The sequence below is a fragment of the Gadus chalcogrammus genome, chromosome 12, assembly GCF_026213295.1.
Source record: "Gadus chalcogrammus isolate NIFS_2021 chromosome 12, NIFS_Gcha_1.0, whole genome shotgun sequence".
NCBI lineage: Eukaryota > Metazoa > Chordata > Actinopteri > Gadiformes > Gadidae > Gadus > Gadus chalcogrammus.
Window position 1 is genome coordinate 32473861 of NC_079423.1, and position 14103 is coordinate 32487963.

At 44.0% G+C, this 14103-nt stretch overlaps 1 protein-coding gene across 1 annotated transcript in view; it reads right to left on the reverse strand.

Moving 5' to 3' along the window:
• mast2 (microtubule associated serine/threonine kinase 2) overlaps positions 1–14103 on the reverse strand; it is a 107809-nt gene that overhangs the window by 47170 nt on the left and 46536 nt on the right. The window contains exon 4 of the mRNA XM_056603324.1: positions 1933–1964. Coding sequence (XP_056459299.1) covers positions 1933–1964 — 32 coding nt within the window. The remainder of the gene's footprint in view (positions 1–1932; positions 1965–14103) is intronic.

The following is a 14103-nucleotide window of genomic DNA, read 5'->3' on the forward strand; positions in this document are numbered from 1 at the left end:
GGCTTTCATCCATCTAAACCAGAGCGCTCAGCTGTTATAGTGCACTGCCACACACACACACACACACACACACACACACACACACACACACACACACACACACACACACACACACACACACACACACACACACACACACACACACACACACACACACACACACACACACACCCCTTTGAACTTTGGCTTTTAACCCTTTACTGGAAGCTTTCTTAATTGGGCTTTGCAGCTGCTGTATAATCACGGAGAGTATGGACGGTCCCCTTTACAGTTGGTGGGAACATCACGGTAGCAGCAGGTCAACGGAACCAACTCACCAGCTACAGCCTCATCACAAAACTATCCAAATGCACATGGATCCAGGGTTAAGTATGTACCTTTCAAAGATAAATCACCAGAATATGTCAGTATCGTATGTTGAAACAGCATTATGTGTGCCATTAGTTTAAACTATTTAATTGGTTTGACGCTTCATCCCAATAACATGAAAAAAAAAAGGACCCAGCTTGAATAGCTACTCAAACGTTGACATTGGTTAACAGAGTAAAATATAGGTGACATATTTTCCCTCAGGGTCAAAATGAATGCATAGAGGGTAAATAGAGAAACACTTAAAACACAAGACAAAAATCACTTGGTGAACATATCCTTTCAAATATAATTATTATGAAAAAGTATGTTAATTCCACTTTTATTCTGTGTGTCTGTGTGTGTGTGTCTGCGTGTGTGTGTCTGCGCGTATGTGTGTGCGTGTGCGTCTGTGCGTCTGTGTGTGTGTGTGTGTGTGTGTGTGTGTGTGTGTGTGTGTGTGTGTGTGTGTGTGTGTGCGTCTGTGTGTGTGTGTGTGTGTGTGTGTGTGTGTGTCTGTGTGCGTCTGTGTGTGTGTGTGTCTGTGTGCGTGTGTGTCCCAGGCCAGGTGCTCCCGTCTGTCAGCCGGACAGCCAGCCGAGCTCTCCCAGTGCAGAGAGGTTACCAGGTAACAATGTGGTGGACCAAACATTCTGCAACCAGAGCCTCTGTAGAGCTACAGCTCTGCTATGCGCTATGGCTGCCCGGTACAACACACCTTCTGAGCCAATACTGGAGACGTTGGAACAAAGTGTATTATTTAAAGACACTGGCGGCAGCGTGTTTGTTCGAAGCGTGTCGGAAAAATGGTCGGGACAATCATTTCTCGCTCTTTTTTGCTTCAGTCTAAAATTAAGATCAATACAAACAAAGAAGAGAGATATTTGAAGGGTGATCGTTACCACCCGCTTTTGGGAGCCCAGATCTAAGACAGCCTTTGAAGTTCCATCGTATCACAGTACCACCTCACTTATCAGAGCTAGTGCACTGTATAAAGCGTCTCTCTTCACTCAGTCCACACCACTCCCTGGACCTACTTTCAGTCAACACTAACCGGTTCAGCAGGGCCTACCCTAAACCGTATCTCTGCACGGCCCAGTTCAGAGGCATGGTCAGTTGAAATGTTTGAATCAACACCAAGACCTACGTTTATTCACTTCAGTACAGCCTACTCTAAACCTTAGAACTTAGTCAGGTCCAACCCATCAACACTGAGACCTACCTTCATTCACTTCAGTACAGCACATCTTAAACCGTAAAAGTTAGTCAGGTCCAGCCCATTTAAAAAAATCCCTTTTAACCTAGTTATTTTAACTATTTTTTAAATTAGTCATTGTCAAATCAAAACGTCTTTTACCATTGATGTTATTGATGTGGATGTTTATTCGATCCATTTGATTTGCTTCCTGTATGTTTTGTCCTAGGTATTATTTTTCTTTCTAAAGTGTATTGTGAGAATGCTGCATGGTGATTCAACACATTCATTGCAGTACTCCATGTGGCATTTTGGGCACCATTTCTGGATGTGACCACCTTCATTAGGCAAGCATTCCAACCACAACACTGAGGAAGAAGGGTACTTACAAACTACCCCTCCGCGGAAGACTTAGCTCCTTCTGGAATAAAGAGAGAAACAGAAGATAGTTATTATACACATTACATACTTTGATTCTTTTTTGCATACATTCAATCCATACATTTTAATCGTTCACAGATCACTCAGATTCTTGATTTAGAATATTGTAATATTACAACATCACCAGCTGGTGTCACTGTGGTACGTTGTCATGGGGTGCATAATACAACAAAGAAGTATCTTCTTCTGAAGACTAAAGAATAGTGACTGATCAAAAGTGACTCAAAATGTTAAATACACTGAGCGTAAGGAGTGATCAGGAAGGATTTGTGTGTACACAATATGATGTTTGTGGGGGTGCAGGCATGTTGTTCATCTAATTAGAGGAACGGGTGAACAGAGAGAGCTGAGAGAACAGGCAGATAGTGCTGGTTGGCAGAGGATGCATATTGAGTTTTTGGCCATTATGTGGTTGACCCCTTTAAGTAAGCTAATGTGTATTAAGCCTCATGCAGGAGTGTGCGTGTGTGTGCGTGCACATCTGTGCACATCTGTGTGTGCATTTGAAAATGGCCTTTTGCAAGGACAAGAGTTGACATGGTAAACGGCAACTGAGAAGAGAGAAAAGAGACAAAACCATACAACACCGCCTAACGGAGCTGAATGGTTTGTTCTATTAGGGGTTGTTTCTGAGCTGTGTTATACCGTAAAGCAGAACAGCACAATATACAACATATCTGCTGATATCCTTCAACCAATAACGTTGATACTTTAATCAACACATATCTCGACGAATGGCTGAAGAAATGGAAAATTCTAAACGACATAGAAAGCTATTTACATGAACAACACAGCACAACGATTAATAACCACACAGACAGGGATTGTGTTGGTGGGTTCCATTAACAACACAGCACAACGATTACTAACCACCCAGACAGGGATTGTGTTGGTGGGTTCCACTAACAACACAGCACAACGATTACTAACCACACAGACAGGGATTGTGTTGGTGGGTTCCACTAACAACACAGCACAACGATTACTAACCACACAGACAGGGATTGTGTTGGTGGGTTCCACTAACAACACAGCACAACGATTACTAACCACACAGACAGGGATTGTGTTGGTGGGTTCCACTAACAACACAGCACAACGATTACTAACCACACAGACAGGGATTGTGTTGGTGGGTTCCATTTCAATCCATCCCTTCTTTTCGTCCCGCCCTCTCCCATACACTGTCCACCTACTCCTGTGTTCCCTCCCTCGTTCTGCATTGGAGATAAGCTAATGGCTCTAATGGAGTTAGGAGCACAGAGAGTGAGCCAAAGTGACTGTTTTGCAGAGGCCAGCAACGGGCAGAGCAGCGTGTGACGTGTGTGTTTGTGTTTCACAGCCTGCATAATTTCCAGGCAGTCCCCTGAACAAGACTAATGCAATCATGGAGAAGCAGAGAAACCTAATTTGTGCCTGCTTATTCAATGGTTCTTCTTGTGTTTGTCATAGTACTTTTGGAAAATTTGTATAGATATACACACACACAAACTTGCACGTGCATGCGTCTGTGTGTGTATAAGTGTGTGTACATGGTCCTCTCAGTCATGTAGGACACAGCAGAGGGATGCTGATGCTATTATCCTATAACCAGATGCAGCCTCAAGCTGCAGGCGCAGGAAGGGGCCTGGTGCTACATCACAGCAGAGGCCAATGCGGATCTTATCCCAGATTCTATTTCCCCTCTTCTTCCTCCCTTGCACCTATAATCCACTTTAAGCTCTGCAGACATGTAGGGAGGAGCCATCCAGGGATCAGCCAGGGAGAGCTGATTCAGTCAGGCCTGGTTTGTGTGCATTTGATACCCCAACCCAACCATGCCCTAAAATCCATGGAAAGTCAGACCAATAACTGATTCTCAATTTTGGCTGACTTTTAAGTGTGTGTGTGTGTCTCTGTGTGTGTGTGTCTGTGTGTCTGTGTGTCTGTGTGTGTGTGTTCCATGCCCTCTGCGCCCAGTCTTTGCCCCACAGCGCTGTGCCAAATGAGGGATTGGCAGAATTGGGAAGGCAGTGCCAGGTAGTAAGGTGCACACACACCAATAATCCCTAGTAAATAAAGCAGCTCATTGTGGGAACAAAGAACAGTGTCCCTGATGGATAGGTGCCATATGAGGCACAAGGACAGGCTGTAGAGTTTGAGTATAGAAGGGAGAGAACTTCAGAAACAAGCCCCACTGGCTTGGGTTCTAAAGTGTGAAAAACCTATCCCCACATTTCAGGCCAGATATATTTGGGATGGTGTGTGTGTGTGTGTGTGTGTGTGTGTGTGTGTGTGTGTGTGTGTGTGTGTGTGTGTGTAGACCTCGAATGAATGCTCAGAATACAAAAAACCCACATGCAACATTAATGCAAAGACCACGAGAACAAGTAAATACAGTCTTCAGAGATGAGTCCCTGAACACACCTGACACTCACCCCTCTGTGGGAGGAAGCTAGATTTATTTTTGGCCCAATATGACCCCTTGATAGGATCACACCTGGCAGGACATCCTTCAACCTGCAGTTGACCACGGTTCAGGCATCCAGGTCTATCTCATAGTGAGAGAATGAGTATACAGTGTGCAGCAAGTACACATGACCCGGTGTACTAGGCATGGTATTCACAACAATGCAGCACCACTAGCGCAAGGAGAGCTCTCATTTATTTTACTTTTTAAATTAGAAGCACGTGCAAGTGAGGTGATGGACATGGTGAAAGACTGTTTTCCCCTAAACTGGTGGTAACATTGAACTGATTCATCACATCTCGGCGATGAATCAGAGATAGCAAACGTAGAAAAACATTGTCTACGGTGGAAACAGAGCTGGGACCAGAGTGTTTTGAAAACCAATTACCTGATCAGCTCTTTATGCATTAGTGGAGACTCTCACAGTAATCTCAGCAAATGAGCGTTGTGGAGGTTTGGAGTGAATCCCACTTTACAGTGAGGGCTATTGTAGTGGTAGTACTGAGTGCTGGTGAAGCATAGGCCTACATTTCAGAATCAAACCAGGTTTACACTTCTACATCAACGTGTGCCTTCATAAACACATATCACAGTGCGTGTGTGCGCTTGCCAAGGGAGACCGGTGTAATAACATGTTAGGGTCGAGCTGAAACCAGGCAATCAACACAATGGCACGGGAGGGAAGCACGGCAATGGAGCCAATTACTGTACTGAAGACGTAGCCAGCAGCTAGCTCTCTTCATCACACATAGGATCAGTGATGAGAAACACACAACAAAGGAACTCACACGCCGCATTCTAAATAATGGATAATGTTTATGAAAAAGGGAATTCAAATCAAAAAGGAACTCTGATCAAAAATGTCATCGCTTTATTGAGTGTATATGACTTTCTATCTGCATTTCTATGTATTTACAGACACAGGTTATCTAGAACCAGTGAAGGATGGAAGGAGGTGAACAAAGGAGCAGGATCACTAGCACTAATCTATGGACGGCTGGTTTAAGTGCCGCATATAAAGCCCACTAAGTGAATGAACTAAGTCTGCAGTGGGCTGAGGACATTGGCCAGGGGTCTTAATGAATCCCTCGAGGACCTGTTAATGGCTGCCAGCCAACGGGCCACACGGGGCCAGCCCAGAGTCTAACCCACTGCTGTTTGTGACCAGTGGGAGCAGACAGTACAGAGAGCATGGAGAGACACTTAGACATGTGTACCTCCAACCATTACAAGACACCAAGGCTATGCAACGACACATTAAAACAACCAATCCCCATTAGTGGCAATGACATAAAAACTGAGAAAATAAAGTGAGTGTGCCTAGTGGATGTGATTCATCTGGTAGTGTGTGTGTGTGTGTGTGTGTGTGTGTGTGTGTGTGTGTGTGTGTGTGTGTGTGTGTGTGTGTGTGTGTGTGTGTGTGTGTGTGTGTGTGTGTGTGTGTGTGTGTGTGTGTGTGTGTGTGTGGGGGGATGATTCCATTTGGGTAGGCTTTTAATCTTCCATACGATGGCACGTGGCACTCCACCTCCCAACCCACGCCTCCAATGGTGGCTGGTAATTGTCAGCACTCAGTGATTGCGTGTGCATGGGACTGAGGGGAGATGTGTGTGTCTGTACCTATGAAGTAAGCAGACATTCATTATAGGATCACAAAGAGGTAGAAAAGGATGGGGCAGGATTGATATCAGGAGTAGACTGGGGGTTTGGTCTCATCCCAACCCTTTACAGACTCAGGCTGTCATGGACAGAATTACAACTTTCTTGCTTTTTATAAACAAGCTTGATGGCCATCACATACACACTTCAAGCAAGGTGACGATGGATAGCTATACAATATCAAGTACATTGGAAACTAAAAATAGTTATCTTGTATCTTCCTTGGACCTAGAGGCAAAGCATTCAGAAGCTGCTTTTAGATGCGAGTAAGTACGCTAAGTATTTTATTGTCTCTCTCACAAGAGAAATTTGCTTTGGGCAAACAGAGAGCGTCGGCGACACATACATAAAGGTTTTACATGGACATACATAAAACATAAAACATGAAACAAAATGGCATTACCCAAAACATGGCCTCACCCAAACACATGGCCTAACCCCCACCTTGAAACCCATTATAAAAATATAGTATTGCATTATTGCCCCCCCAGTTATGCACTTGTTCCATCACGCTCCCTCCATTAAGTAGCTTAATTGATAGCGGTACTAGGGAGAACTTTAATCTATCTAGCCTACAAAATGGGAGCCGGTATCTTTCGCCCAGAGGCAACAGCTCATACTTCATGTTTAGGACATGGGTTGGGTCTGTGGCTATCTTAGCACCTTGCTTCCTAACTGTGTCCTCTAATCTCCTTTAAGGAGGATGGGGGCTGGGTCCCTATTATCTTCCCTGCCCTCTTAACAAGGTTCTGGAGTTGTGCTTTGGCTCTTACGGTTACCGAACCATGTTGTGATGCCATAGCGTATTATGGACCCAATGGTAGCTCTATAAAACAACATCATAATGTACTACTTATCCACACCATGGAGCCTTATTCTACGCAAAAAATATAGCCGCTGAGATATCTTTGAACAAACATACTCCACATGAAAGCTCCACTGTAACTTGCAATCCAAAGTAATACCCAAGGATTTGAATTGAGTGACTTGCTTGACTACCTGTCCTTTAATAGACACAGGCTTATGATCACCCACACTCCTGGGATCAAACACCATCTCTTTTGTCTTTGTCGCATTATGAGAGTAATGGTAATTAACCTTTTGTGTTCCATATTCACTTGGGAGGCAGTTCAGAGTTGGCCGTGTTACTGCAAAATAGGGAAACACCAGCCAGATCAAAGTACCTCTGTAGTTGCAGAGTTTTAAATAATATGTTTAATATTTAATGTAATCCACCATAAATTATTCACATCCTCCATAAACACAGACGCTGTCCAAATGCTGCTGACTATTCTTTGCAGCTATATTTTGTAGTACAATAAGAACAAATATTCATCCAACAACACATCTGGTATGTAGGTTTAGGACATATATTTGAGAGTTGCCATCACGGGTGGAGGAGAGACGGGTGGAGGAGAGACGGGTGGAGGAGAGACGGGTGGAGGAGAGACGGGTGGAGGAGAGACGGGTGGAGGAGAGACGGGTGGAGGAGAGACGGGTGGAGGAGACGGGTGGAGAGACGGGTGTGTGGCTGACAGTTGGACATAGAGAGTGAGAAGAGGGGGTTAGGGAGAGAGAGCAGTTGATTGGCAGGTGTGTTTACTGCAGCTTATTCTCCAAAATCCAACAATTAGGCCTCCAACAAAGAGCTGTCTGGTGTCTGTTTCAACACACATACAGGCGAGTTGCACAATCAGCAGAGAGAGAGAGGCAGAGAGACACAGAGAGAGAGAGAGAGAGAGAGAGAGGCAGAGAGAGAGAGAGAGAGAGAGGCAGAGAGAGCGAGAGTGAGAGAGAGTGAGCGAGGCAGAGAGAGAGAGAGGCAGAGAGGCAGAGAGAGAGAGAGAGACACACAGAGAGAGAGAGAGAGAGAGAGAGAGAGAGCGAGGCAGAGAGAGAGAGAGGCAGAGAGAGCGAGAGCGAGAGAGAGACACAGAGAGAGAGAGAGAGGCAGAGAGAGAGAGAGAGACTAAGATAGAAATGAACTGTACAAGTCCAATTTAATATTTTAAATTAAGACCAGATGCATCCAACACAAGGTCTATTTTTGTAACTGTAAACAACATATACATGGACCTGGCTAACAAGGGCCAACATATAGCCTATCATCACATATGGATTGTTTAAACCAGGGATGGGCAACTTTCATGATAAAGAGGGCCACAATCCTTCATCATCACCATCAGAGGGCCATGTGACTGTGCACTTCAACTAGACGTAAACTGACAGAAGCTACACATTTTTGAATTTGTTGGATATGATTTCCTGTATTCTGGTGCATTTTGGGGATGGCCACTACCTACAAAATCTTCCAGATTCATAACCTATGTATGGTATGTTGATTGAACCAACATACATTAATTTCATGTTTTCCATGCTCCAACAGCCACATGATTGGTTAGTATTTTGATCAGTGCAAAGGGCTCACATACATCATCATTCAATGAAGCAACAAAACTGAAAAACAGTGGCTCAACATTAAGTGCAACAACTCAATGAACTCAAACCCAACAAGCATGATATTCACTTCAGGGCAGTTGTAGTAGTTGTAGTGGCGAGTGGCGACTTCAGTGGAAATCTTTCATGACTGATATCGTTTCTAAGCAAACTAGACACATGGATTTGCCTTTGAATTCTATGAACAGATACTCTGCTTTTCTTCTTTCTTAACCAAGTTTTCTGTAACTTGATTCTATTTTTCTTTTTTTTATTAAATAAAAATTATGTGCGGGCCTGACTGAGTGAGGATGCGGACCGTGTGCGGCCCATCCCTGGTTTAACCAAACCCTACAAACATGTTGGAAAAGCTCAGGCTAGGCCCTACCTCCCTCAGCCATTCAATAGCAGCACCAGTGTCCGCCAACTGGTGGAAGGCCCTTCGGCTGGAAGGAGGCAGGTGCACCACTCAAGGGCTTCAACACAACGCTGATGTGAAACACACAGCAACAGGGATGGGTTTAGCCAATCATTCCTGTAAAGCTACAGCCACAGGGATGGGTTATTCAATCCTTCCTGTAAAGCTACAGCCAGAGGGATGGGTTTATCCAATCCTTCCTGTAAAGCTACAGCCAGAGGGATGGGTTTAGCCAATCCATCCTGTAAAGCTACAGCCACAGGGATGGGTTTAGCCAATCCTTCCTGTAAAGCTACAGCCAGAGGGATGGGTTTAGCCAATCCATCCTGTAAAGCTACAGCCACAGGGATGGGTTTAGCCAATCCTTCCTGTAAAGCTACAGCCAGAGGGATGGGTTTAGCCAATCCTTCCTGTAAAGCTGACCATAAGGCACGAGTGGTTACTTTTATAACGTCATATATTAATGGCATGAAGACCTTTATGATGTGTTTACAATCAAAGCTACCGTAGCGTAGGCCCTGACTTACATGCTAGCCTGATGGGATATCTCTCTTCAGTTACTAATGTAATCAGATGCTAGGAGTGTGGATAGACTGTCTGAAAGAGGAAAGGTGTAATTCTGTGACCCAGATACCCACAGAATGGAGCATGTTGCTGAACAGGATCTGGCCTGCAGCCTGCACGCAAATCACTCGATTGCTGCATGTGAGTTGAGTGTTTTAAATTAAAGCTTACATGGAGTATGTGCATTGGTAGTATGGTATGTATAAAACAGGGACATGAATGAAGATATCTCCCTGTTTCTTTGTACTGCAGGTGAGAGGAAGAGAGATACATGTAGGATGAGAGATAAAGATAGCGGATGAGGGAGATGCAGAGAGAGAGGATGATAGAAACAGAGCTAATTTCCCAAGGGAAGGAGAGGAAGAGTGACAGTGTGATCTCAGACATTCCTTCATCGCTCCATCACTCCCTCCTCTCCTGCTGCGGCCACATATGACCCCAATTATGTGGAATACATAATGCATAAAGTGATCTAGGAAGAGGTGCTGCAAACATCAACTCATGTTCCTAACAATGCTGCCACAAGTGAAATGTAGTGTACAAGGGGAATGCAGTTTATTGTCCATTCTTGATTTTAAATACTGAAACATCAAAACACAACGAGCTATCTTGCAGTGTTTGTTGATTCTGCGGCTGAGGCAGACGTCTGAGCGGGTAAACAACTTTTGGCCACCGACTTGGAAATACATCTCTCAGCATGTGTGTTTGGGTTTATTTGAACACATTTCCCCTCGCACACACAAACACACAACCAGAGACACACGGGCAGGGAGAGCTATAGGGTCATGTCTAGACATGTCATTTCACACTCTTTGAAGTCTGTCGCCCGCTGGCCAGAAGCAGCAGATCTGGAGGGTGAATATGAGTGCAACAGGGACCTTTGAGGGTGGCTGTAGGGAACAGTGGGACGCAGTGTGCAAGTATGTGCGCATGTGAAAGATTTTGCAAAACAACGAAAAAGATTGGGTTGAATAACATATTCCAAGTCCAAAAAAGTTTCAATATATATAGTAGATGTATTCACTTAATTACTTATATACAGGCTAAGTCACAATAATACCGATATGCATTTGACTGTATCTTTTGTTTTATCTTTTTTGCTCAATTTGTTGGATACATTGAACATTTTAAAATATTCAGTTATTTCCTTTTCATTTGGTTAACCTGTGGAACTAAATTATAACCGACCTTATGGCACTAGTCAATATCTTCTTGATTCAAGGATAAAAAAATATATTATTCTGGTTGTGAAGTTGAATTTGTCAATCTTTAATACCGTGTATAATGAATAAAACATTTTGGATTTCTAATGAATTACAAATAAAACTGAATACCTATGTTCTCCTATGGAGATTGAATTCATAAAAAGCCCACACCAGAGAGAACAAAAGGAGAATGGTCCTTGTTTCCAATCAGCTTGCCATTCTCACTACCTGCGGCCCTTCAAACATTAACCCAATGGCTGATGTGAGGTCTTAAAGAAGGTCTTTGTAAAAGTATGTGACAATGAGAGGTGATTTTCTGAAGAGGCCAAGCCAAAAATTAATCTTTGGAAAAATTCTGCAAACTGCAAACTTTGAACACTGGAGCAAAACGGTGGTATTTTCCCATAACTCGCCAGCATAACATCGACTGAATGGGGGGACATTTGTTACTTCGATTCTTTTGGTGAGTACTTGGCTGCTTGCAAAGTCAGCATCAGCCTTGTGCTACATATTTAAAATAAACAGACCCAGAACCAGCTGGCCGATAAGAGCCACATGCATACGCAATTCAGCACCTTAGAAGCAAATAGACACAGCCCGGACACACACAGTGCCTCCCAATGATAAACTCTTACTTTAAAGAGTACATTATATACGTTAGTCCTGCTACTCATGGTCACATTTAACTTCTATCACTCGACTCTGTGAGCAGACCAGCCATTTATATAACATTAGATATTATATAACAATATATAACATTTCGACCAGAATTTAATCTGAAAAAGATTGTCTTCTTAAATGTTTTACTTAAAACTATTTTGATTGTGAGCATAACAACAATTATTATTTATGATGAATATTTATACACAAACTCCCCCTCCTGCATCTCACACCTACGTTTATCGTGTTTAACAACAGAGGCAAGAATTATGGTTGATTGACAGCCATCTTTAAATTGAGTCTATAGAATATATAGCAAGCCATGTTACATTAACTCAAGCAAGTACAACAGCTGCTGATCCCCCTCATTCCCCCGCTGGCCTCCACCCTCTCTCCTCCACTCACTATGAGGTCATATTCTTGTCCCAGTGGTTGCTGTGGTTACGACATGAGCTCAATGGATTTTTTTTCACTTGGTAACCAACAAGATGCCACCAGAGAGTGAGTGTAGTGACAGTGAGGAGAGAGGAGATGGATAATGAAACACAGAGACATGAGAGGAGGACTTTAGAAAAATGAATGACAAAAAAGACTGAAGCAAGGCAGAGACATTGTATGAGGAAAATACAGTGAGCACGACTGCTTTGGCTTCATCATGCATTGATCTTATGTACTCTCCTCCTAGAATTAAGAACACGCGTTGGAGCCTGCAGCCAAAGTCCAGCTTAGTCCTCAGTAAGCTGTGTTTAACCTGTTCTTTGTGCCATGTGCACCGGTATGGGTTTTGTGTGTTATACGTCCGTTTCTTGCTCATGCTTCATTTGTATAGAGAACGGTACAACCAATAGCTGGTGAACAACATTCTGTTCAGAACAACAGGTTTAAAATAAAGAATGAGTTTGATATTCCAGGCCTCTAATTAGCATTCAACCACATGAACTATTTAACAGCACATTTTCATTTTTGATGCCAAAGCGCTAATGAATGAACCAATTCCAGTACAGTGCTGTGTAGAATGTTTTCCCACTGGTTTGCCATGCTGAAAACAACACATTTTGGATGGGTTTTATGAGGAGCTGGATAAAGTATAGAGCTCGTAGGTCACGCCCCTTCCACTATCCCCATCGCACCTCTAGGCTAGGAAAATTAGAACGGGAGTCAATGTAAAGTTATTGGTTATTTTCTGGTCCCAGTCATCAAAGGCCTTGGATTACACATGTTTTGTGTGGGTCTAAATACTAATTTTTTGACAGTATAATTTATGATTCTCACTGCTGTGAAAAAGACATAACGAGAAAGACTACATGTGGCCTATGTGACGTCACCTCATAACACAATCCCTCCCCTTCTCAACCCCCAGGGCTGATGCTGCCTCTTCTGCCACAGTCCACGGAGCCATCTATAGGAGTTATCACATCAAGAGGCCTGTGTGTTTTGGACCCGGATGTCTCCCGAACGTGGTCCGAGCGGCATCTGTGTGTGAGTGGTGATGCATATCATACGTGTCGTGAGCAGCGAAGAGTTGTAGTCCACAAAGCGATCTAATACAAAAACAAACTTGTACCAGCTAAATTGTCGCATTTACTGTACGAAAAATAATGTAAAGAAATTCAGACAACATATGTTGACATTCATGGCACAATCGAAAGGGGACCAGAAAATCTTTGGTCGTCCAATGCATTATGAGAAATGGATCATAAAGGTTCCATGTACCAGAAACAGAAGCACGCAACATACGAGATCTGTTCTATAAAGTGTTTACACGCAATGCATGACGTTTAGGATCTCAGTAAGACATCTCATTTACATACAATCTAAATAAAACTCCTTCCCGTACGTCGCACCTTATGGAGCCGTATCCAAAGCCATGCTGTTCCAGTGGAGTCGCCGTAGAGACACCAGAGCCTTGACTATTATCTGGACCTCTGGCTTGCTGCTACAGAAACTTTGATTGCCTCCACACTTTCTCCACGCCTGTCCGAGTCCCTGACGGGCTGGGTCCCTCCCTGACAGGCCCGGCCCCTCCCAGCCAGGGACTCCCTGGCCGGCAGGCGACAGACGTCACGGTAACAAGGTGCTGCTGCAGCCATCACAGAGAGGGGGGGGGGGGGGGGGGGCATTTTCTACAAAGCGTGTTCCCACATCTGCTCATTAGTTAAGCGGGTTGTAATGCCTCACTGAGGTGTAATGACGATCTGAGTCTAGAGATTAAAATTCATGTTGTGTGTCAAGGCCTCCCTCCACTTCCCCTATTCCACCTTTCACTCCCCGTTACGATGAGGGTTGGGGTCACAGCAGTGTTTTAGAGATGGTACATCCTTTCACCCAAAGGCCATTCCAGAGACACTCTCCACGCAAAAGAACATCCAGTGACGCAACATTGTTGACGACAATGCTGCTTTTATGCCGCATCACAGCTGCATTGCATGCAAGCCTCGGCAGAACATGGCATGTATGTAGGACCGTTGTCTTGACTAGAAGGATTTGAAGGATGCATAGCGCTAGGGAACACAGAGTTGGCCTGCACCCAAGTGCTCTGGTCATCTCCCAGGCATCCAGTCGATATCAGCTGAACAATGTACTCCGTGAGGTCAAACAGGACAGCTGCTCCCACCACCACTGGAACGAATGCAAAGTACATCCATGGAGATTAAGGGATATGTTGCACATTTATAAACATCTACTCCCACGGTATGTGATGGAAATAACCGCGGAAGGAATTAATGAA